Source organism: Pleurodeles waltl, chromosome 6, assembly GCF_031143425.1.
Source record: "Pleurodeles waltl isolate 20211129_DDA chromosome 6, aPleWal1.hap1.20221129, whole genome shotgun sequence".
Classification (NCBI taxonomy): Eukaryota; Metazoa; Chordata; class Amphibia; order Caudata; family Salamandridae; genus Pleurodeles; species Pleurodeles waltl.
The window spans coordinates 443,084,574-443,108,793 of record NC_090445.1 but is presented as its reverse complement, the minus strand read 5'-3'; the positions used below and the strand labels follow the sequence as shown (position 1 = coordinate 443,108,793).

The 24,220-nt window shown below is 43.8% G+C and overlaps 1 protein-coding gene across 4 annotated transcripts in view; it reads right to left on the bottom strand.

Annotated features, from left to right (window-relative positions):
• The window catches only part of TMCC2 (transmembrane and coiled-coil domain family 2), a 647,328-nt gene that overhangs the window by 114,623 nt on the left and 508,485 nt on the right, over positions 1 to 24,220 (bottom strand). For all 4 annotated transcript variants that reach the window (XM_069238536.1, XM_069238538.1, XM_069238539.1 and 1 more), the window contains one exon: positions 7,637 to 8,571. In XM_069238536.1, coding sequence (XP_069094637.1) covers positions 7,637 to 8,571 — 935 coding nt within the window. The remainder of the gene's footprint in view (positions 1 to 7,636; positions 8,572 to 24,220) is intronic.

Below are 24,220 nucleotides of genomic sequence, written 5' to 3'. Positions count from 1 at the left end.
GTGTGTGTGTGTGTACGCCAACTGTGGCGTTGTTGCCGCCATTGACCAAGTGTATCCTTTGTCCCTTCCTCCCATTTTGGTTTTGTCACCCTGTCCTTATGTGCATTAGCATCATCTGGAGGAGGAGCTGAGGCACCAGCGACGGAGGGAGCTGCATCTCACAGGGCCCAGGAGGCCAAATCCACCGACAGTGAGGGCACCAGTGGGTCGGAGGGCGAGGAGAGCACCACGGCGGAGACGGCAGGCAAAAAGGACAAGAGGCATGGTGCAGTGACTCAGTCGGAGTCCCCACCACCAACCATGGTGGTTCAGCCCACATTAAGCCATTGAATCGCTTAATGCTTCCTCATTCACTTTCAAGATCGTACTGCCTTGTAAGATGATGTTAAAGTCTATACTCATAGATATGCAGGCATGGTCAGAGACTGCAAAAGGTTCAATTGTGGAGACCTTTGGTGTTAAATGTCTACTGAATAGAAGTAATCTATCCTAGACATAGAGTTGTGAGTGTGAGAATAGGATGTCAATTCGCTACCAGTGAGATTTCGGAGCCTTCACTGATCATTAATTTCATGATTCTTGAGAAGGTATGCGAGGAGTCTATATGATCAGCTTGGGCAGAAATGAAAGGCAGAGAGTCTGTCATTAATTATGTCTATCAGAATGTTAAAGCCACCCCATAATACTAGGCTAGCTCTGTCAGGGAGGTCAGTCAGTGATATTTACATTCAATTCATTCCAAAATTCGGAGTCTTCACTGGTAGGAGCATATATATTGATAATAAGTAAATTTGGCACTTGTATGTTAAATTTGGTAAGGAGCCATCTCCCAGCAGTATTATGAGTTACTTCTAAGCAGGACATACCTGTTTCTTTGCAGTGTCATTACTCCACTCTTATTCTTAACCGCTGAGGAGCAAAAACCACTATCAATCCATGCACCATTCATGAATTGTTCCTCTTTTGGTCCAATTCTTGTTTGTTGGAGAAGGATGATATCTCCTTTCAGTTTTAGACAGTAATCTTTCTTTTTCTTTCTTTTTACTGGTTGCTTAAGGCCTTTGACATTGAGAGAAATGATTTTTATCGGTCTATTAAAGGCAGCCATCTGTTTGATGTCAGTCGAGATTGGTCATTAATGCATGTGGGTACCCCTATGATTAGCGTAATGGCTGAGCTAAATGTGGGAAAAAAGTCAAAGAGAGAATACTGGAAATCAGGGAACAGAAAAAAGAGATGGAAAAGACTAAGAAGACCCCAGAAAAAAACCTTCTTCATTTCCACCCCCTCACAATCCACTTAGTAGACAAGAGAGCAGTGTAGGTTACAGATAGGTACCTCACAGCTTTTTGACGTGTAGGGCTCAGTATGTTAAAAGGAGCTGAAGCACCCTGATGGATAAGAGCAAGTAATACAGAACATCAAAACCAAGTATAACCAAGTAATATCAAGTTTCAAGAGAAGCATAGATAAGTACATTCCAAAAAACAAGCACCACCAAAGACAATCTCCATTGTCTAGTGTGGAAATGTTGGTAACTACAGGAACTGTAGAGAATGCAATACCAGACTACAGGCAAATCGTACAAAAGCTAAGAAAGTGATGGAGCCACATGAAGACATATAATAATGGTCATACTAATCAGTATATAAAAGCACAACAAAACGTAGCTCTTCGGTGAACACTTTTCATACATAATGCGTTTATATTAATGTTGTATAAGAGGAAGAAATGTTAAGACAACAGTTATGAAGCTCAATGAGGCAACTATGCAGTAAGGCAACAATTCTAGACTGAAAAAGTAGATATCCTGAGGTACCTCACAACTCCCTGCAGCATGTCTTGCACCACAGTAATTTTGCTCGGTAATGATAGAGGGACATAGCTTGGTTGTTCTAAGTAACCTTGCTAGGTACTGGGTATCCATGCAAGATTGTTGGAGGACTTCCATAAAGATCTCAAGATCCAGTGGTTCATTGAAGGCTGATGGTCCGTCAAGTCGGGAGACCATGCTAAGTTCTACGATTCCATGCAGGAGTGGTGAAGTGATTTAATGAATTTCTCAAAATCCCATGGTTTGTTGAGGAACATATTTTTCCTGTTACGAAAATTCTAACTTTAGATTGGCCTGCAAAAGAGAAGGGGATATTCTCCACCTTGTGAAGGCCTTAGCTCTAAAAAGCCGCCTCTTCTTGATGTGGTGGCCTTAGCATGGTCTTGCAAGTTTCCCGTTATTACATCAGAAGTAATGATGATCCAGATAGAAAGACTCTCAGAGTGGGGGATGACAGGAGATATGATGATTCATGAACTCAGTTGGAATTCCTTAAAGTATAGCATGTTACATGAGCACCATTTTGCAGTATGTACATTGTGTCTGCAATCTGCGTCTATCAATTAGATCCTCAATGATAACCTGTGCTTGTGAGGTAGGCAGATTTATATATTGATCCGGTCACTAAGGTTGCTAGTTAACTGAGAAGCAACAAGGATTGGCCCAAAGAAAAGTTATGCTTACTGGGAATCAGATTACATGTAGAACCTGTCCTTTCATGCCTGGGAGGCTGCCGGTTTGAAGACAATAAGAAAGAACTTGACCAGGAATAGAGAAGACATCATAAGTAAAGGTAGATTATGGCAAATCAGGATTCAACTAGAAACATGCTTTTGTTCAGGGGATCATTGTTCAAGCTCGCTTACATTTGTATGAGGAGGCTCACAAATTGTAAGCTACAAGAATGCGCGACAATCAAACTCTGGTAATTTTCACCTTGCTTCATAAGTCCAGTGTCAGGTGAGCATTTCCTGTCGAGCCCAGAGTAATTCGTTTGAAGGTTACCATCCTAGGATTAGATTTTGTGAGGTGCATAGCAGATAGTGTTAGCTGCACCGTTGTAGAGTAGCCTACAAGCACCACCCTGACACCTTGCCCAGAAGATGGCAGCGCCAAGGTAACTGAGAGCCGGTTGGGCAGCTGCTACTTCCTTCAGTATACCTGGGCCCTAAAAAGGGTTAGCTTTAGCTAGGTGCCATAAGCCTCTGGAGGTCGGAAGCTGTGGTATATTAGGGGTATGGTAGTGTCACGTAATATACAGTAATATATATGTCAGGTTCTTGAGGCTTGCTATGACATGCAGCCGAAGTCTTCGTGTTGCTTCCCCTGGGAAACACTACAAGAAATGCTAAGGTGCCAAAGACCATGGGGAAGGACTTACCTGGCCACCGGAGCTCCTAAGTCAAATGAAGGAGGGCAGTGTGCACTTTCCCAATAGAACCAAGAGCCCTTCCGGTACTGTGGGCTGCCAACTCCACTGGGTCTCCTTACTGAAACTGCCAAACCCCACAGACGCTGCAAGAGAGTGCAACAGAATACACTACCTCGAAGGCATCAGGTCTCTAAGGTAAGTAGAAAAAAATGTCAAGCTAATCCTGGAGCATTAATATAAAAGAATGAAAGCAGGAGTGTTCACTAGGTAGAAAGTCCTCCTGGTGTATCAAGAACTGCAGACTATTTCTGAAATAATGGGAGTCACGAACTTCACTGATATTATACTCGGGAGGCCCATCAACTAAAACAGAGGCAGGTGAGGAATTACTATAAAAAGGATCTTTCACAAACTGTTTATTTGGGAAACATTAAAAGTCGGGTGAACATCCTAAAAGTAAGCAGTTGCATTAAGCAGCAGGGTTGATTTGTTCGACTGCGGCACATGGACCAAAGATCCGTGGGAGAAACTCGACAGGTAGTTACAGCAAAGGCAGAAATCATGAATACAATCAAAATCTGGTTCCTAACAGGTACTTTGAAGCAGGACGTAAATCTTACACTTGATTTGTACGTGAGATTGATGAAGATTTTGGGCAATTGTTTGTCTCTCCAAATATAACTTTTCTAAGAAACCAAAAGTGGTGAGGACAAAAGGAGTTGTTGCAGGTGACATGGGAAATGATTTAAGATACAATTATTGAGACAGAAAAACATGAGAAAGCATAGTTTCAGAGTGGGCAGCACTATTATGGGTGTATTTAGCCAAAGGTAAAACTTCAGCCCAGTTACTTTGTGAAGCATTACAAAAGCACCTTAAATACTGCTCAAGACACTGATAAACCCTCAGAATTTGGCCTTTGGTTTGTGGATGGAAACCAGAAGATAGAGACTTTTCTGGGAGGAAGAAACAGATTGCCAAAGGTGGGAGACACACTGAACTCTTATGCCTGAAAGTGTGCTATGAAGCAAACCATGTAAATAAAAAACATCAGTTACAAATCATTTGACCATATTAGCATCAAAAGGAATACTACAAAAGAGAGAAAATACACCTACTGTGACCACAATAACTCAGAACCCATCGGATGTTAGCAAATCCACAGTAAAATCATTTGAAATGGCATACCAGGGTTATGATGATACAGACACAAATTGCAAATACCCAAAATATCATGAATAGCCTTTGCCTCGATGCAAACTGAACAAGGCTTAAAGATCCGACATCTTGATGAACTAAGGGCCACCAAAATTGCATTGGATTAGGCAATGTGTGGATTTAACAAAATGATAACCAACAACCACTGTCTAGTGGCACATCTTTAAGGCCTGCATTTGTAGATTCAAGGAAGGAATGGCCAGGTTGTTGAAAGAAATAGAGGTTATAACGATAGGTCAAATTAATTTTACTATGTAAGTTATTCATGTCTTCATGAATCAACCGAGTTTGGACTTCACTTACCCTTTGAAGAATAAAATAAACAAGAGGTATTGGTTGATCAGGAAGTGGAAACAAAGGAGTCTGGGAGCCAGATGCGAGTGAGAAAACACTGCTATAAGGCATCAGCGACCATATTCTGAGATCCAGAAATGCAGGTGACTTAAAAAATGTATGCAGAGAAGAAATAAGCCCAGCAAGCTTGTTGACTATTCCACTATTACATATATTGAAGCTACTGGAGATTCCTGTGGTAAATTCAGATGTGAGACAATTCAGTGCCTCACATCAAGAGATGTCTCTATTCCCTGCAAGCATTCACCACTAACAATTCCCATTCTAGCACAGAATACTTGTACTTGTGAGGATTTAGGATCTGGGACAAATAGTAGAGTGGATGTTCAAGTTTAGCATTGCCTTGTTCTTGAAGCAAGGTGGCACCTACCACAGTTTCAGACATATCAGTCTTGACCACAAAGATTCATGCTGGGCTAAAATGTCGAAGAACAGGGGCATGAGTAAAGGTTTTCTTGATATTTTGAAAAGCATCTTCAGATTTGTCAGTTCAGCTAAAGCTTTTGGACAATTTTACTTTTCTGAGTATCCGAGATATATGAATGGTCATATAAACAAATCCATTAATAGCTGTTGATAAAAGGTGGTCAAACCTAAAATCTCTAAATTTCTTTGAGAGAAGCCAAAGTTATCAGTCAAGATTTGCTGAAATCTTTGGGGATCCACGGATAACCAACTGTCAGTCACTCAATCTTGTTCATTTTTAGTTCAGATTTTTTTTGGTTTGAAAGTCAGACGTTATGTTATAGATAGAGAGGATGGAGAAATTTAATTTACATTTAAAAAAATGTTCATGTAGAGTATTTGAAGAAATCAGTTTGTAGTCTAAGCAAACAACCATATATTGGATCACTACAACAGAAAGGACCTATTGATAAATCTTTGGAAGAAGAGGGAGCATTAGAAAAATCAAATAGCATAACCTATACTTCATATGGCCAGAAGAAGTTAGAAAGGAAGCCTTCCACTCGTCTTACTCCTTAAATTGAAGGGGATGCTATGACCCTCATGGATCCAACTTTGTAAATATTATTGATCCTCATCCTGACTCCAAGATATCTTTGATAGGTGGTAGTGGGCAATTGTTTTTGACGGTTACTTTATTGCATTACCTACAATCAACATATAGCCTTAGTTTTTTAGATTATTTGGGTATAAAAAACATCCCCTTATCTTGTTGACATAAGGAATACATCCTTCCAGTGAGTATAACTGCACTAGGCATGACAGAAGTTGCAAGGCAAAATTACTGTGACGGGTTAGGGAGAAAACAGTGGCACACCCAAAATTAATGATAATATCCAGTTAAGGAAGGAAAAGAAGCAATTGCAGGGACAGTAACGGGCCTGACAGTATTTTCTCAAGAGGTAACCAATTAGTAAAAGAAAAATAACAATTATCCTCACAGGGCCAGGGAAACACGTTTATAGTTGGGATTGACCAATTTATATAAGAATCATGAAGCCAAATATCTGTTTTATCAGGGCGAATGAAAGCATCTTTTTGTGAATAACCAAGTTAATTTGTAAATGCATCTCCATTATTCTACTATTCTGGATGAAAAAAGGGAGCCTCTGACAGCCTGTATCTGCCCGGGCATATACTGAGTACTGGAATCTAATGGGCAGACACAGAAATATCTGAACCAGAATCATATCAATGTTGTATTTGCAGGCAAATAAACAGAAGCTGGGGCACCTTGAACAATTAAAAAATGACAAGAGAGGTAATAGCTATGTGCCCCTTACATTATTATAGAAGACATGCCTTGCTGTTTGAGTGAACCCAAAAGGATCTTATAAGGCCTTTTCAGACTTTGATAAAGTCCCTCTTGCTAACCCTATCTTCATCGGATCCTTCTGGGAGGTGTAGCCGACTTCATCAGTGGCTCAGAGAATCTGTTGGGTTACAGCATAAAAACAGTGAACACAGTTCTCATCTTAGGTCCTCCATTTCTCTTTCTTGCAACCTATGACCATTCAGCACGACCTGAGCCAACAATTCAGCAGAGGAATTTGAGTGAGTGATTCGTGCAAGCTTGTCTTTGATCTCTGCCTTGAGAAACCTACAAAAAAGCATCATTAGGGTTTCTTCAACCCAGGAAGTCTAACTAGCTAATTCTTGGAAATTGATTATATGTGACTGGACTCTCCCATACTACCTAGATCAAATGTGCATTTTCAAATCATTTCTTAATCAACTCATGTTTTTTCATGACAAAAGATGAACCGGATTTGCACTTCACTTTTCTTGCCTTCAAGAACTAGAATTAACTTTCTACTGAGCTGAGACTGACACCTTCCTGTTGGAACAATTCTTAATGCTCATCTTTTTTGTCATAATTCTCTCTCTTATCTTCTCCTGTTTTACGCTCTAGCGCCAATAGACGTTTGGGTGTAAGTTGTACTTAACAAATAGAACACTGAGGTTTTCTATGAACGTGTGATTGTATCTTCAGGGATGATAGCATAATCAATCACTGAGAAAGTGTGTGAACATGTATACTGGTCTATCTTTAGCTGAACAATATCTGAACAGTGATTAATATTGTGTGAATTTATCTGCAGTGTTATGAGTGTCTCAGCAGTCTACAAGATCATATCTTTGTGCCTCTAACACTGTGATCAAGCTAGCAGGTAGATATCATATGTCTATGGGGTGACTACTCCCCTCAAGTTACAGAGCTTGTGTGAATAGGACATAATTACTGCATTGAATATATTTGGAACACCCTGGTGTCTGACTATATAGGGTGAGATTTTTTATTGCATCTGACAAGGAACATTCCTAAGCCCAGAATGTTTCTGCATTACAGATTCAAAGAGGAGCCCAAGTGTCCCTGCATGCATTCTCCTTACCTATAACGTTCCTCCTGCAAACACTGTGTCATATATGTGTAGTCCCTCTGAAGTTGGGCCTTCAAGTCCTCCATGGAATCCTCTAAATGTGACTGGCTGTCTTTGATGTCTCGCAGTTCTTCCAAGAGGGTGTCAAAGTTAAGTTGATGACTGTCCAAAGTGTTAGATTTAGGGCTCCCCATTCCCCCAGGTCCCGCTCCAGAGTTGCTGCCCACTGCAGATCCTGAGGTGGCACTGGAGCATTCATCGTCACTGCCATACTTTGGACTTGATACTAATGTGGCACTTCCACTCAAAGTCCTTGAGGCTTCCTCTGGATGAGGGTCCTCCAACATATCCTTCATGTGTGCAATGTTGTCTGCACTGCCAAATTTGTTCCTGATTAGGCTGGCAAACTCACGGGGTTTGGAGACAACAGCTGTATGGGTAACCTGCGACAGCCCTGAGAGTCCACCTTTAACACCCTCTACCACTCCTCCACCAAAGCCGCTGATGCCAGCCCGAACATTGGCTCCTACACCCTTGAGGCCCTGCTGCATATCCCGGAGCACACCCTTGTGCTGCCGCGAGAGCCCATTCTGCTCAATCTCCTTCAACTTCTTGTGATAGTGCTCCAACTTTTTATGTAGTTGAGCGATGGTCTGAGCAGATTTCTGATTCTTCTTCTCAAAGACCTGCTTGATACGAGAGGCTTGCTGCTTGTCTGCATTGTTGGCCAACTTCAGGTATTCTGCTACATTGTCATCTCGAGCTTCTTGCTCCACCTTAATCTGCTCAGTGATCTTCAGAATCTTCTGGTGAAGATGATCAATGGCGGCCTTCGTCCTCTGTGGATCAGGCATGCAGTCAGGGACATCCAGGCTGATATTGCCATCAGATCCGCCATGACTGGTGTTTGGAGGCAGACCAAGTGTGTTCACATCTCCTTTATCAATCTGAAAACAAAGAAAAAGTAAATGTCTGCTCATCAATACAACACTCCTGAACAAGATGATGTAGCATTAAAGTTCAAAAACCTGGCAGAGCTTTGACAAAGCATTGCAACCCTCCAAATACCCGGTAGCAGATTGCCACACAGCTTTATTAGGACTGGCAGAACATCAGATATTCTCATACTGTCACTATTGTCCTCATCTATGCAAACCCATCCTAATTCATAAATGCATACATCCAATTATGTCTTACAAGTTAAATATGCATAAGCCTCTGACAGTGTCTTACATTTGTTACCTGAAATACCCAGTATCATCCCAGAAATGTCCATTATACAGTGCCCATCATGACTTGGCCAGTGTAGTTTAGTTCAGACACAACATACCATTCTGCGACAGCAGGGTCAGACTGGCCTGTACGGCAGTCAGGCAGTGCCTGATGGGCTGGTTTGACAAATCAGTGTGTGAGCTGTTTTTTTTTAGCATTTGTGGGCCCCAGTGCTTAATTTGTAGATAAAAACGTGCTGGTGCTCAAAGCTCTCCTCTGAAACACGCGGCTGCTGCAATTAAATGTGGGAGCACGGAATACTGAGGCAGCATAATCCTGAAGCCATCTCGGGCATCTGTAATCCATTTACAGCCACTCCCTGCTCCTTCAACTCACTTCTGCAGTTTTTTGCTTTCTCCCATTGTGATGCTTTTTTGTTTTTCTCTTCCTCCCTCTTTCCCATATATGACTTTTGAATAAGCACTGGCCCTCAAAAATAAGTGCTGAGCACCGGAAACAACAAGCACAAATTAAGCACTGGCGGGCCCCGTTTTGTGGCCTGGTGGGTCCGTTTTTACTGTTAATATCCCCGATAATTATTACTTTTTTAGCTGCAAGGTTGGCTAATGGTGGCCTCTTTCATTTTGGTGTCTGGGCCAATTTTATGTCCCAGCCTCAACCTGTGCTGCAGTTGTAGTAAAATGTGCCACTCAAGGATTAAAATCCAGCACCATGATTTATTACAGAGCAGTTTCCACTGCACTAACACTTACGTAGCTCAGTCAATCCATTTCTGACCTGTCAGCAGAATCTATGTTTTTTCACACCTGTTTCAGAGAATATTGCAATATATGTCTTCTGCTAAAGTCATTAATGTGAAAACTGCAGTAAAAGAAGGATTATCGCAGACCTGATGTCACTTTCAGATGTTTTTGTCTTACCAAAACAAATGCTTGTTTCCAATATTTTTCCTAGTCTTGCAAGGATCCCCAAAGAGTAGACCAATTCCATGCCACTCCTAACAAAACACTGGAATAGCAGATTATGGTTATATCCACCTTCTCCTGCCTTTGTCAAGTCTGCCTAGACCAGCGTAAGATGGAGGATGATAGTGGCACTGTTCCTCTCCATTCGCCATTCTCCCTTTTACCAGTGGATTTGCACAGAGCCACAATGACAGGAAACTGTTGTCCACACCGATAAGCGGCTCGCACAGAACTACTGCTACTGAGAAGCAAGTTCTCCTCTCAAGAACACAGCTTTGGGTAGCAGGGAGGTAAGCACAGAGGGTGGTGGAGAGGAGACAGGACACCACTAATTTCAAATATTTGGGCAAAGGACAAAAGTAGAGGTGAGTGTAATGTCACAAGTGCTTTTGGTGTGTGTTAGTTCACCAGAAAAGCCTAATTCTTGGGCAGAGGAGTGACAGGCAGTGCTGAGGCAGGTGGCATGACACTAGGCAATTTTTAAGTCGCAGCCTACCAGACAGCGCAGCTGTTTTTTTCTAAAGACAACTTGGGGACTTTCAGAAAGTTGACCAAGGAATTCATTACGTCTGTTGTTTACCACTGGTTTTGTGGTTTGTACCTCACCTTTTCTGGTTTTCTATTAGCTGGCTTTATTTGCTTTTGGCTGCCCAGGGTGAGTTTGTCCCTCCCGGTGCATAAACTTATTTACTGTATTCTTCCACAAACTCCCTTTGTGTACACATGCCTTTAAATCTTGTTCTTATGTTGTCAGATTCACTCAGCATTCAAAGACAGAGGTCAAAGTCAAGCTGTGTCTTCCAGGGAGCTTGGTTTTTCATTTGCTTTCGCTGACTTAAAAGTGGGAGCGTTTATAGGAAACAGACTGCAGGATACTCTTCCATGAAGCCTGCTTGTGCCCCTCCTATGCTCCATTTAGGAGGCTGTAACATAACCCTGTTTTTATGTGTTTCATCTCGACTGGTCAAGCTATTGAGGCTTTTGCTGACATCTAATGACTAGAAAGTTGTCAGAGCTGTTTTCAGCCAGTAATGGCAGTGAAGGGAGAAGGTAGCCTAGGACTCAGACAGGAGATAAAGCACAATGGCTTGATGCCATCAGTCCCACAAAAAGTGTGAGGGACACAGGGAACTCCATTTACAGAAGTTTTACTTGCTACTAAAGTAAGGCCCCATGCTAAATTGCATCATGTTTCCTCAGCACCCACACAAACCTTAGTAAATATGCCCTAACACCCGGGACAAATACTGCCTCTGTCTACCCCTTCCATTTTGCCACAATCTAACAGCTTAACTGCCAGCACACTCTTGTTACAGCTCACAATAGCCCTCTTGGCTCAGCTCGCTTGATGCATGGCATTTCAGGTCAGCCTCTCGGTTCAGAGTACAACAATGACACAACATGTCATCCTGGGCTGCTGGATTAACGAGTCTTTGCCTTTCAGTATTGTGCCAGTTTCTCTAGCTCTGCTGATGGGAGACCTCAGAAAAAATGACAGTGTGAACTGATGACGGCACCAGTCCCCACATCTTTAATGCATGAACCACATCCAAAACAGCACCTTTTCTTAAACAAAAGTGACAGAAATTGTTACAGTCACCGATTTCTGTTGAAACATGCACTGTGCTACATGATGGACTCGGAAACTACACAGGTTCAAGATTTATTTTTGGTGGTTGGGTGGCTGATGGTTTACACCAGCCTGAGAAATCAGGAAAGGACGACGCTATGTGTGATTCTTCTGTCCCTACAGCTCAACAGGTTGATCACCTGCAGCAAGGGATCTGGGTTCTGCTTACTTGTCATAAGTTCATACAGTGGCTGGGTTAACTCAGTGATTGGCTGTACTGCCATCTACAGACATCCTTGCATGGCACAGCCAACCACAATACTTAGAAAGCAGACAATAACAAGTCAACAGTTTGACAGAAAAGAGTTTAGGGCTCTAAAACCAAATGACATTTCGCATGTTTACACTTGTTCACCCTACAAATAGGGTAATGTTTAGGATTTTGTATTAGTGTGGCTACCTCCTTGAGATGGCATTCTAAAAGACATTGTTACAATTGTCTTAACGTAGCTAGCATTGGTTGTGGTTGCTTGCCTGTAGTCTAGGTTCACTGAGACTGTGATGCAGGGGTATTCTTCCACAAACACAGTTTCTGTAAACTGACCTTTAAATCTTGTTCTTATCTTGTCACATTTGCTGTGAATTCAAAGACAAAGGTCAAATATCAGGCTCTCTCATCCAGGGAGCTTGGGGTTTATTTTTCTTTCTGTGACTTCAGAGTAAGAGAGCGTATGTGGCAATGCTACTGACAAGCCATGTAAGAGCAGATGGTGTAGGCTTTTTTATTACAGCACAACATAAAAAATAAAAAATGGTGCTGACTGTTCAGAATATATCAGAACTAGTAAAAATGAAACACATTTTTTTAGAATTCTGAAGTGTGGTGGAAACAAATATCTGAATACAATCAAACCACATCAATAATTTAGGTGATGGCATTTGCACACATTATCGTTTGTGCGCAGTAAACCTGTATTTTGGTGCAAATGTAAGGGCCATCTCAATGTAAAATGTGTTGTCTGTAATGGTAGTGCGCTATCACACCAGGCATAGTCTACACTATGCTACTACACTGCACTCTATGCCATGCCACTCCATTCTACGGCACTCCACTCCACTCTACGACATGCCGCTGAACTCTAAAACACTCTGCTACATGCCACACCACTCAACTCCATGCCACTCCAATCTACGCAACTCACTCCACTAAACACTCAACTCTACACCCCTCTGCTCCACATCACTTACCCCACTCCAATCTTCCACACGCCACTCCAATCTATCCCAATCTACCCCAACCAACTCCACATCTCTACAATCTACCACAATCTACTCCACTCCAATGTACTCCACTTTACCCATTCTAACACACTCCAGTACAATCTACTCCAATTCAATCTATCCTGCCCCAATTTACCCACCCCACCCCACTTTACCCCACATCACTACACTCTACCCCACTCCACTCAGATCCACTCTACCCAACTCCACTCCAATCTACCCCACTAGACTCTACCCCAGTCTACCCTACTCCACTCCCCTCCAATCACCCCATTCCACTTTACCCCAACTCCATTCAGTTTAACCCAGTCTACCCCACCTCACTTGAGTCTACCCCCACCCCAATGTACTGCACACCATTCAAATCTACCCCACTCTGCTCCAAACTACCCCACTTCACTCTAGTCCACTCCAATCTACCCCACTCCCATCTAAACCAATCCATCCGACTCCAATATAACCCAATCTAACCCACTTCACTCCGATTTACCAGATTCCACTCTATACCACTCCAATCTGATCCAGTCCAATTTACCTCACTTCATTCTAGTTTACCACACTCCACTCCAAACTCCACAGCAATCTATCCAACTCCTCTACACTCTAATCTATCCCACTCCACTCCAATATACCCTACACCTCCGCAAGCTACCCCACTCCAATCTACTATACAATTTACTCAATCTACCCCACTCTACTCCACTCCAAACTACCCCACTTCACTCTACCCAAATTTCCCCCATCCCATTTAACTCCAATCTATCCCATTTCACCACAATCCACCCTAATTCAATCTACTCCACCACACTCTATCCCAATTTATCCCACTCCCACCTACCTCTCCCCAACCTACCCCACTCGAACCTACACAATCCAATCTACCCCAATCAATCCCACTTTGCCCCACTCCATTACAGTCTGCCCCACTCCAATCCACTCCACCTGAATTTACCCCACTCCTTCACTCCAATCTACCCCAAAGTACTCCAATCCAATCTACCCCACTCTATCCCAATCAACCCCACTCCATTCTCTTCACCCCATCCCAGTCTACCCCACACCACTATAATGTACCCCACCCACCTCCCCTCTAATGTACCACGATCTAGCTCACGCCAAATTACCTCAGTCTACCCTACTCCATTCCATTCTAACGTACTATAATCCACCCATTATACCCCACTCCTATCTACCCCACTCCACCCCACACTGCCTCAATCCACCCCAGTCCACTATTACCCAAACTACCGAACTCCACTCCAATCTACCCAATATATCATACTCCACTCTACCCCAAACTACCTAGAGCTACCCTACTCCTATGTACCCCATCCAATCTATCCCACTCCAATTTACCCTACTGCACACCAATCTACCCCACTCCACCTCAATCTACCCAATTCAATCTACCCAACTCCAATCTACCATGCTAATCTACCCAACTCCCCACTCCAGCCTACCCCAAACACCCCACTCTATTCTACCCCACTGTAGCCCCACTCCATTTAATGCCAATGTAACCCACTCCACTCTACCCCATTACACCCTTTTCCACTCTACCTCAGTCAAACCCATCACTCCAATCAACTACCTTCTGAAATTGATCATATGATCTCAACTTTCTTCCTCTAAACCTTGATCTTCCATTTTGAGGATAAAAGCCTGTTGAGGTCTGGGAACTAGTGCAGTTTCTGAAACTTGGCATGCACTGTTGGTTTTACACATAAAATTGAGACCTGTTGACACTTCAGCTGGCAGCCAGTCTCCTCCTGTCGGCCTTCCCAAAAACATGTGCCCCAAACACACGTCTTCAATTGTACTGGGCTGTGCACAAAGTGGTGAAGGTGGAAACATATTTTCTCAACAATTTTATAAAGTCTTGCCCAAACAGGAAGCCTCCAAGTTCCCCTTTCACTTCTTTACTAGGCAGCTCTGCGAGTTTGGAGCTCATCCTCAAAAGGATGGCTTTCCTTCTTTCAGTTATGAAGGCTGTGTTAGCATTCCCCAATATACAAATTGCCCTCTGGTTTCAACCTCTGAGGAGCTCCAGATCTATCTCAGAGTCTTTCAGATGTGCTAATATTCTAGCCAAAGGACCCATAACATCCAGTCGGTGGTCTTATCACGATTTCATGTATCGTTCTAGGCCTTTCCTTGGATCCTTGGCAGATTTAAATAGGAACGTAATTAGTTCTGGATCCAAGTTTGGAGTCTGACATTCCTTGTAATCAACACTCAGTCTTGGGCATTCTGCTCTCATCAAATGTCTTTGATGTATCTCAAGGGGTCTTCCAACCCACTGTTTAATGAATTTAAATTGAATCTGGTGAAAACATCTTTGAAACAAAGTGACTCCTTTTGAATAAAGGCTGCAGATAGCAACTTGGAAGCTCCCAATTTATTTATAAGCTGAAGTCATCCAAAACCATCCCAACCACCACCTTCAAGATGCTCCCCTTCGTTTCAAATCATCACATTAAAAACAGAATAGCTTGAGGCTGGTGTTATGATACCACTCCATATGACATCAATTAGTTCCATGACATCTATTAATTCCAAGAATACCACAATCTCATTACCCAAGGGGTCTTTAATGGGTTTATTGGAACAGGTATGAGGTAAGTCATCATCTATAATGGGTCCTCCTCCATGCCAAAGACAAACTCATTGAGGCCCTTGTCCTTGGTATCGAATATATCCAGGCTAAATGAGTCCTGGTTATCTATTGTGGAATGAAAGACACCATGGTCAATAGTGCTGTGACAGGCATCAACGTCTTTTGTAGTGCTGTGGCTACCTTGATCTCTTGTAGTGCTTAGGCTACCATGCATTGAGGACTGGGCATCATCTTGCGTTGTCCTCGACCCAGTGTCTTGGGGTCTGTCGAGATGCCTTGTTTTACATAGGGCCTTACTGCGTTTTTTGGGATAGCTGGTCTTTCGTCATGACAGATGGAGAAATACTCTTCTTCTGAGGGGGCACTCCGCTTCCTTGTGGTTATTGCAGCTTCAACTGTTTCCTTAATTAAGTTTTTCAACCCCTATTCAAAATATTTTTTAAACATTTCTTCCCCAAACTGCATCTGAGGAAAACTACTCTCCCCAGCCATGCTATCAATTTAATTAGAAGTTTGATAATAACAAGGTAAGCAAAACAGATTCTCTTAATTGACCCTGGTAAAGCCAGAACTACATTGAGGGGAATGAAAAAGCAGTCAATAGATACTGTGTGGCAAGACTATTATTCCAACTGGCATTTGTTTTTTTTAAAGCGGAATAACTATGGCAACCAGCCGTAGAAACAAGCTTCAAGCTAAAACAATGATGGAAAAATATAGTCTGTCTTTACTTTTTCTAACAATGATGTAAAATATAGTCTGTCTTTTACTTTTTATTACTTGGAGGTGGTCCAGGGGAAGGGGGTGAAGCGCTGCTGCATCTTATAATGAAGGGGAAAAATCACCGCCGGAACCGGGAGCAGCAGGAGCTTTTGGCGGTTTATGGTGTCACTAGTAAGTTACATCAAGCGCCCTCTGCGCGATACATACTCGTCTTTCCTCTTCCTGGTCAGGTCCCCTTGTTGTTAGGTGACCCACCAGGGATTGCAGGCTGTGTGGGAGAAGTGCGACGCACAGGGAATTTGCCCTTCCCTCCCGGCCAGGTATCCCTACTGTCAGGAAGCCCACTCGGGAGTCACAGGTCGCGAAAACACCTTGAGAAGAGCTCCCAGCACTGAAGCTTTTCCTCCCGATTGGGTCTGTTCGAGACAGGAGACTTGCTTGAGAGTTTGAGGACACGAAACAGCAGTCTGGTCCTCGGTCCGAAAGACACCTCAACGTTATAAATAAATTACAAAACTCACCTTTCAAAATGTATGAATGATTATAACAATAAACTACAAATTGTAGTTGAAAAGGAAACATAAAGATAAGAGCACATTCCATAAATTGGGATAGCTCCATCAGTATATATTTTTAAAACAACACAAGTAAACTCAATTTATATACAAAGAATAGCAAATCAAGTACTTATATGTATGGGAGCAGCTAATGAAAGAGGAAGATGGTTGCTTCTATGTCATATAGGTTGTAACAGGGTTCCACTGTGGAATATTTCACTTTATGATGTATGCCTGTTCTTTAAAGGGTTGCATATTGTGGCAGCAATAAAGGATTTATGCATAATGATAGCCTCCGGTCTTTTAATTACATTTCCTGCCATTCACAAGAAACTCTAGGTTCTCAGAGGAGAGACTTAGATGTACAAAGGATGGCTACTCAGGAACTCAAGCCAAGTGGTTTTGGAAGGTGTGCATTGCTCTCCCTCCCACCAATGAAACAAGACCTTCCTTTAGATGAGGCAGACGTGGTCCTTCCAAAGCCAATGGAGAAGGTTAGATAACCAAACTGAGCACAGCCAAGGCAAAGCCACCACAATGACAGAGCCCTGTGGTGGTGATCAGACACTCGTCACCATACCCACCCTTGGGAAAGAGAGCTGCTTTTTAGGCTTGCAAAAATGCATATGCTCACCAGGTCAGCAAGCTCACATTTGATCTGTATCATATCATTTTCTGCTGCCAAAATACAGTAAGGATGGTTCCTGCAGAAAAACAGGCACGTCCTTCACCGGGGCTTCTCAAGCAAGAACCACACACCATGTCAGAGTCAACCACAAAAGTAAAGTCATTAAATTAAACTGTGCTCAACTCTCTGGTAGTCTGGCACAAAAGTAGTCAGGCTTAACTTAAAGGCAATTTTTTAAGTATTTATGCAGCACCAGGAGCGGCTCACAGGACGGAAAAGGGGCGATGAGTCGAAAGGTGGGGGCGGAGGGAGGCATGGTGTGAGGTGTGCCTAAAATTAAATCATGCAATTAAAAAAAAAAACCTTACCTTTTTGTGCCGCACCTCACTGCTCCCATCTGCTCCTTGATTGAACTGCAGACACAGGCTCCCAGCCTGCCCTGAGTCCAATCCTAACGCTGCTAGCAACATGAAAGCAGCGTTACGATTGGATGGAGCACCCAACCAGGGTGCTCTGTGGCAGACTGAAAGTCTCTGCCTGCTGTCTCTAACCCAGCAACAAAACCATCTTTAAAAGAAGGAGGACTTCATTTCCCATCACCCATATACACAGGTAGTGACATCAATAGTTTTCCACCCACAGCACCCTGTGCTCCGCTCCACTCTCAGGACCAACCTAAGGCAGGAGGGGCACTGCTGGCACGCCAAAGGCAAGCCAGCCTGTGTCTGGAGCACACCCAGCATCATAAATCCACTACCACCCCCCTGTTGAAGAAACCATCTGCTGACTCAGCCACACTTCCAACTATAGACCTGTATTCCTACCCACCACTACCCTGCCGTGCTCTCAACTCTGGCCGCCAATCACCTCACTGCTACCACACCACAAAACACAAAAGGAGCATTCATATGCACTTACTGCAAATTCTCCTGCATTTTCCCACACCATGAAACCACCACTCCTGCACCAACCGCACTCAGCACCCTACTCGCTCACACTGACACAAACCAGCCACCCCCTCACACTCCCTCAGATCAGACACTTCTCACACACCACCCCAAACTGGTATGCATGCTACACAAAAACCGCACCAACCAAATGTGCCATGGAGATATGGGACCTACTACACAACCACTCCCTGGACCTGCTCACCCTCAGTGAAGCATGGCTAAACCCTACATCAGCACTGGACATCACTACAGCCATCCTCGCTAGGTAAGAATGTCAGCATGAGACCAGAGATGGAGTCACCATTATATTCAAAGATACCATTAGATGCACCACCCTTCACCAGCTACATAGAACACCTCATGTTTAGGATACGAATCACAGCCATCTTCTTCCTGGGCGGAACCCTCATATGCAGACTACAAGGACCCACAGCAATTTTGACAGCGACACCACAGACTTCCCTGCATCCTTCATCCTCCTCAGAGACCTTAACTTTCACCTAGAAGACCACTCCAACACAAACTCTCCAGCCATTCTAAAAATCATAGCACACCTTGGCCTGACCCAGCACATTACGGTACCCGCCCACACTACCAGACATCTATTGGACCCAATTTTCTCCTCAATCTGCAACATTATGGTTGAAATGGCACAACTACGACATGGACGGACCACAATTAGTGTGTCCATCCCGGACCACCACAAAACTACCACAAGAAAAACAGTCCACCACAACTGGAAAAGCATCACATAAGAGGAGTGGGCTTTTAGCCTCTCAGAAAATCAGCCTGAGCACAACAGCAACTTGCTGAAAGCGATCAAGAACCTCAACAGTTGGATCACTGCATGCATTGACACCCTGGCTCCCCTCAAGTTCCACCCAAGACAAAAGCCCGACCACAGGCTAACTGATACACAAGGGAACTCCCACTGACAAACCACCACTGCAAGCAACAAATGGAAAACAAATGAAGACACATAAATACATTTTGAATCAGAGCTATGGAACACCAAGCGCACAGCTCTTGCAGATCGTATGGATGCCATCACTAACAGCAGCAAGGAAATCTTCACCATCATCAAAAACTTTATTGTGCCTTCTGAGCCTCCAGCAACATCTCCCTTTCACAAGACCTTTGCAATGAGGTCTCATAATTCTTCTGTAACAAAATGACCTCCATATATAAGAACTTTGACCCTCAACCAGATCCCATCACTGCGGCAACTCAACTTTCCATCAACTTTCTTTCGGCCAAAGAACGAACCCTGACCTTGTGGTCACAGTAAACAATGCCGAAATCTCTGCTACCTTAAAGATCATCCATTTGGGACTCCATCTAACCCTTGCTCCTACCAGTCATCAAAGCACTAACACCCATCATTAACACTTCCATGTACTCAGTCACATTCCTGGACACTGTCACGCTTCTGTTCAAGCACACATCTGCTGACCCAGCCATGCTTTCCAACAACAGACTCATATCTCTCCTACCACACCAGGCGAAGGTCTTAGAGAAACTAATCAACGCCTCATTGACCACCTCAGCAGGTCCCAGCTTCTCAATACCATGCAGTCCAGATTCAGGCCCAAGCACAGTACAGAAACAGTTCTCATCGCCACCACAGGAGACATCCACATCATCCTTGACGGAGACGACATGGCAGCCCTCATCCTCCTGTACCTCTCTGCAGTACCAGACACAATCTCACACCTCATCCTCACCAGGCACCTGCACAAGATTGGCATGCAAGGACTCTCTCCCTGCTGGATCTGCTCCTTCTTAACGGATGGCACCTTACTTCTCAGAAGCCAGCAAACTCATCTGGGTAGTGCCATAAGGTTCATCTCTCAGCCTCCACCTTCTTCAACACATACATGATCCCTCTGACAAACACCATCAGTGCACACAACATCAATATCCTCTTCTAAGCAGACAGCACCATCTCAGTCTCCCTCTCGGACACGACCCCAGTACAAGAAATAAGTTTACTCCATGCATGACCAAAGTCACTACCTGGATGAAAGTCAAGTTCAATACTGACAAGAGCGAAGTAGTGATTCCAGCCAGCAGATCATATCACATCATGGAACTCTAACTGGTGGCCAATCGAACTCGGGTTCAGACCCACACCCGGCACACACACACAAGGAACCTCAAAATAATCAGACCGCAAACTAGACACGACTGCACAAGTCAATGCCGTCACTGCTTCCTGCTTCCAGACCCTGAAAATGCTAAGTGTAGGAACGCACTTTTTTGGCATGGTTAGCCCCTACTTTTTGCCTGGTATCTGATATGATTTCAACTGAAGATGCACTGGGTTTCTGCTAAGCAGGTACCCAGTGCCAGATCTTGTTCCCAAAATTGTGCAGTTGTTTTCCCCAATTGGCAAAATCTTTAGCACCCTCTGTAAGTCTCTAGTTAATGGTACCTCTGGTGCATATGGCCTGAGGTACTAACAAAAGTCCTTAAGGTTTACAGCACATATTGTGCTACCCTCAGGGTTCCCTAACCAACCGCATACAGTGCTGCCATCGCAGGCTGTCTGTCTTGGTGCAGACAAAAGTGAAAACACGACCTGTTACAAACCCCCCTGTGCCAGGTCCTGTACCACTGCATATTATATCTGTAAGCCACCCATACAGAAGGCCTTCCATCCTTAAAGCAGGGTGCATCATTTTACATGTGTGGGCATATCAGCCTGTGCAGATATGCCCCTGCTAGGTCTTTGTCGATTCTTAGACATAGCGAGTGAACAGGGAAGCCATTTTAGATACATGTGCTGGACACTACAAGTTTCCCAGCTACATGATGGCGTCACTGAAACTAGGGATGTTTGGTATCAAGCATCTCATATTAATAAACCCTCATTGATTCCAGTGATGGATTTAATAATACCTACACACATAGGGCACCTTAGAGGTACTCCCTGAGAACCTAACCGGCTGCTAGTGTGTTGACTGACTAGTCTGAACCAGCACAGCCACCCTAGACAGATGTCTGACCTTCTGAGGTGAAAACTAGTGCTCTCGGAGTCCAGGAACAAAAGCCTGCTCTGGGCGAAGGTGTTATCACCTCTTCCAGGCAGAATGGTCATTCAAGGGTGGGAAGCTTCAGTGCACCAGCTGCCTTTGTTAAGCGACCCAGGTTTCCCCCCTGGCCTGACCCCACTTCTTGGCGGCAAGACAGATGGAAAAATGAATAAGATTAGGAGGTGTGCCCACATCATGCCAGTCCCAACTCTAAGTTAGACCAGCTGATGTGGAACCACTTTTCAAATTCCTCCATCTTATTTTGGATGCAATTAGTATTGTAGGGTTAGGATTATGCCCACTTCCCAGCGGAGGTAGACATATAGAGCGTGTAGTCACTCTAAAGGTAAGCAACCCATTGGCTGCTACCTGGAGCTCCCTGTAACACCCCTAAATTGAGTACTTAGGTGGCACCCCTTGAACCCAAGAACTCAGATTCGATGGATCAAGAGAAGGACGAATAGGAGTCACTGCCTGGCGAGAACAGCAGAAGAACTGTGGACCTTTTGGCACCTCTTTGCAACACCATGGCCCAGACCAATGTCGTAAATGACCAGGAGGAGGTACCCATGCTCTGGAGGACCAGGACTGTCTCTCCACTGAGTGTTACAACACCAAGGCAAACTGGAGCCATGTAGCACCAATCTCCGGGGTACTGGATGCCCTGCCCCAAGCACCAACAGCGAGACTCCATTTCGGATTCCCACTACCCCCAGGACCAAGAAGCTGATAAGGGACGTCACCACCACTGTGACCACTTTGTGAGTGGCTCAGAAGTCTTGGTTTGGCTCTTGCCAGGCCACTAACTGCGAGGAGAATCTTTGCACACAGAGTCCAGCCGACCTATCCACTCTGCATCCACACCGCCTGGCCAGGATCCTGAAGAACCAGCTGTGCCTCCTTGCTCTAAGACCCCTTGCAAACTAAGCCCCCCGTTTGGGAGCTCTCAGACTTGTCCCCACTGCAGCCTGTTTCTAGGTGGCCCCTCTTTACAATAGCACACTCAGCTACAACCTCATCAGCACCCTGCTCATGGTAAAATCCAGGTGCCACCCGATGAACTGCCGGTAGTGCTTTAGAACTTGGCCCACTATAACTTTGAATCCTGAAGGTGAACCCCTGAAACCGAATGTAACTATTTTTATGAATCACTGACTATTCCTTACATAGGTTTGCATTGAGGGTAAAAGCACACAAGTTTGAACACCTCACTTACCCATGAAAATTCATAACAAAAACAGTACTAACTTTTGAATGAAGTTCTTGGTTTCAAAATATATATATAAAAAGAAGTCTTATTTTCTAATTTGGTCTTGGATTTATTCTTTGAGTGTGTTTCTAATTTATTGCCTCTGTGAGTACAACTAATACTTAGCATTGCCCTCTGATAAGACTAACTGTTCGCCCACACTATCACAAAAGTGAACGTTAGTATTATCTACTTTTGCCTCTGTAAACCAATTGGGGATCCACTGGACTCTTTTCACTGTGTACTTTTTTTTAGTGCACCATATAGAGACCCAGCATCCTACACTAAGGAAGATCTTCAAATGGCTCCCAAGCAACACTAGAAAAACTGTCACTCATGCCCTAGCCACCAGCATGTTGAACTCCTGAAACACTCTCTATGACAAGATCACCAAACAACTCACTAGAAGACTACAAACCATCCAGAACTCGGCAGCCAGACTTATCTTCAACCTCCCACAAAGAACTCAAATCACACCACACATCAGGGAGCTCCACTGGCTCCCAATATACAAACTCATTTGAAACTCCTCACACACACATTCAAGGCACTACACAACTTAGGCCCCATCTACTGGAACAGTTGCGTCTCTTCCATCAACCACCCAGACATCTGCGCTCCGCAAGACCTTGACTCGCATGCATTTCACGCACAAACAGAACCAGATCAGGATGACTGGTGTTCTCTTACATCACTCCTAGAATGTGGAACAGCTTCCCTCTCCACATCTGGACCCCTTCCTGTCTTCTTGAATTCGGCAAGAAGCTGATGACCAGGCTTTTCAATTAACTAACCTACCACAGGCAGGGCTAGGCACATGCATCCGCTCAGTGCTAGCATATCCTTAAGGATGATAGTGAGTTATATAAAACAACATAACGTAGCACTGCTCAGCTGTCCATGGTTTGTTTTCAAAAATATTTTTTCTACTCCAGCCGAGCATGACCCTCACACCTGATGAACTGAAGTGGACTAAGAAAAGAGTACTGAGCAGGAACAGAACCAGGATCCTAAGCATTTGGAAGTGTTCCAGCAAACAATCCTGAAATGCTATGTGAAGTAAAATATTCCTCCTCGGATATATGGTCCCAAGACCTTCCCAACTTGTGATACTATGAAAATATTTCTCTGTAGAGGACACTTACCGAAGCATAGACCACACAGGGCATGAAGATCAGCATGGTCAAATTAAACACCAGCCCTGGAACACATACACAGCGAGTACTGTCTGGAGAACTAATGGGCAGCTGAAAGTATGAGTAGCAGTACAACTCTACTAGACATGAGTAGGCTCTTTGACTGCCATCAATGATGTATTTTCTCTGTTGAAATGAACTGTGATTCCTACAGGGAAGGTATGCCCAAGCCTGGAAACACTGAGTGATCAAAGAGACTATCCTAAGGCAATTAAAAGGTACTTGCCTGTAATCCTTGTTCTTTGGCAGGGGTGCTATTACTGAATCCATAAACCGAAGAATATACCTATGCACAAGGGGGATCTGAGGAACTTGACTATAAAACATTTTTAAAACCAAAAGTCGATGTGAAAATGAAGCCTATTAAGATGTTGATCACCCTACCCTAAATAAAACTGGTCCCTAAAAATTCTAGGGGCTGACCACTTTTCAATTATGCAGGGCAGTGTCAGTTTGTTTAGAAGGTAATACAGTGGAAGGGGCACTAATGTTACAGGGTAGGTGGAAGGATAGTTTATGGGTTTCAGAAAGATGATACCTGTGGCAGAGACGTAATATTAAAAGAAAGTAGCTTTTCTGCTCTTTGTCATAG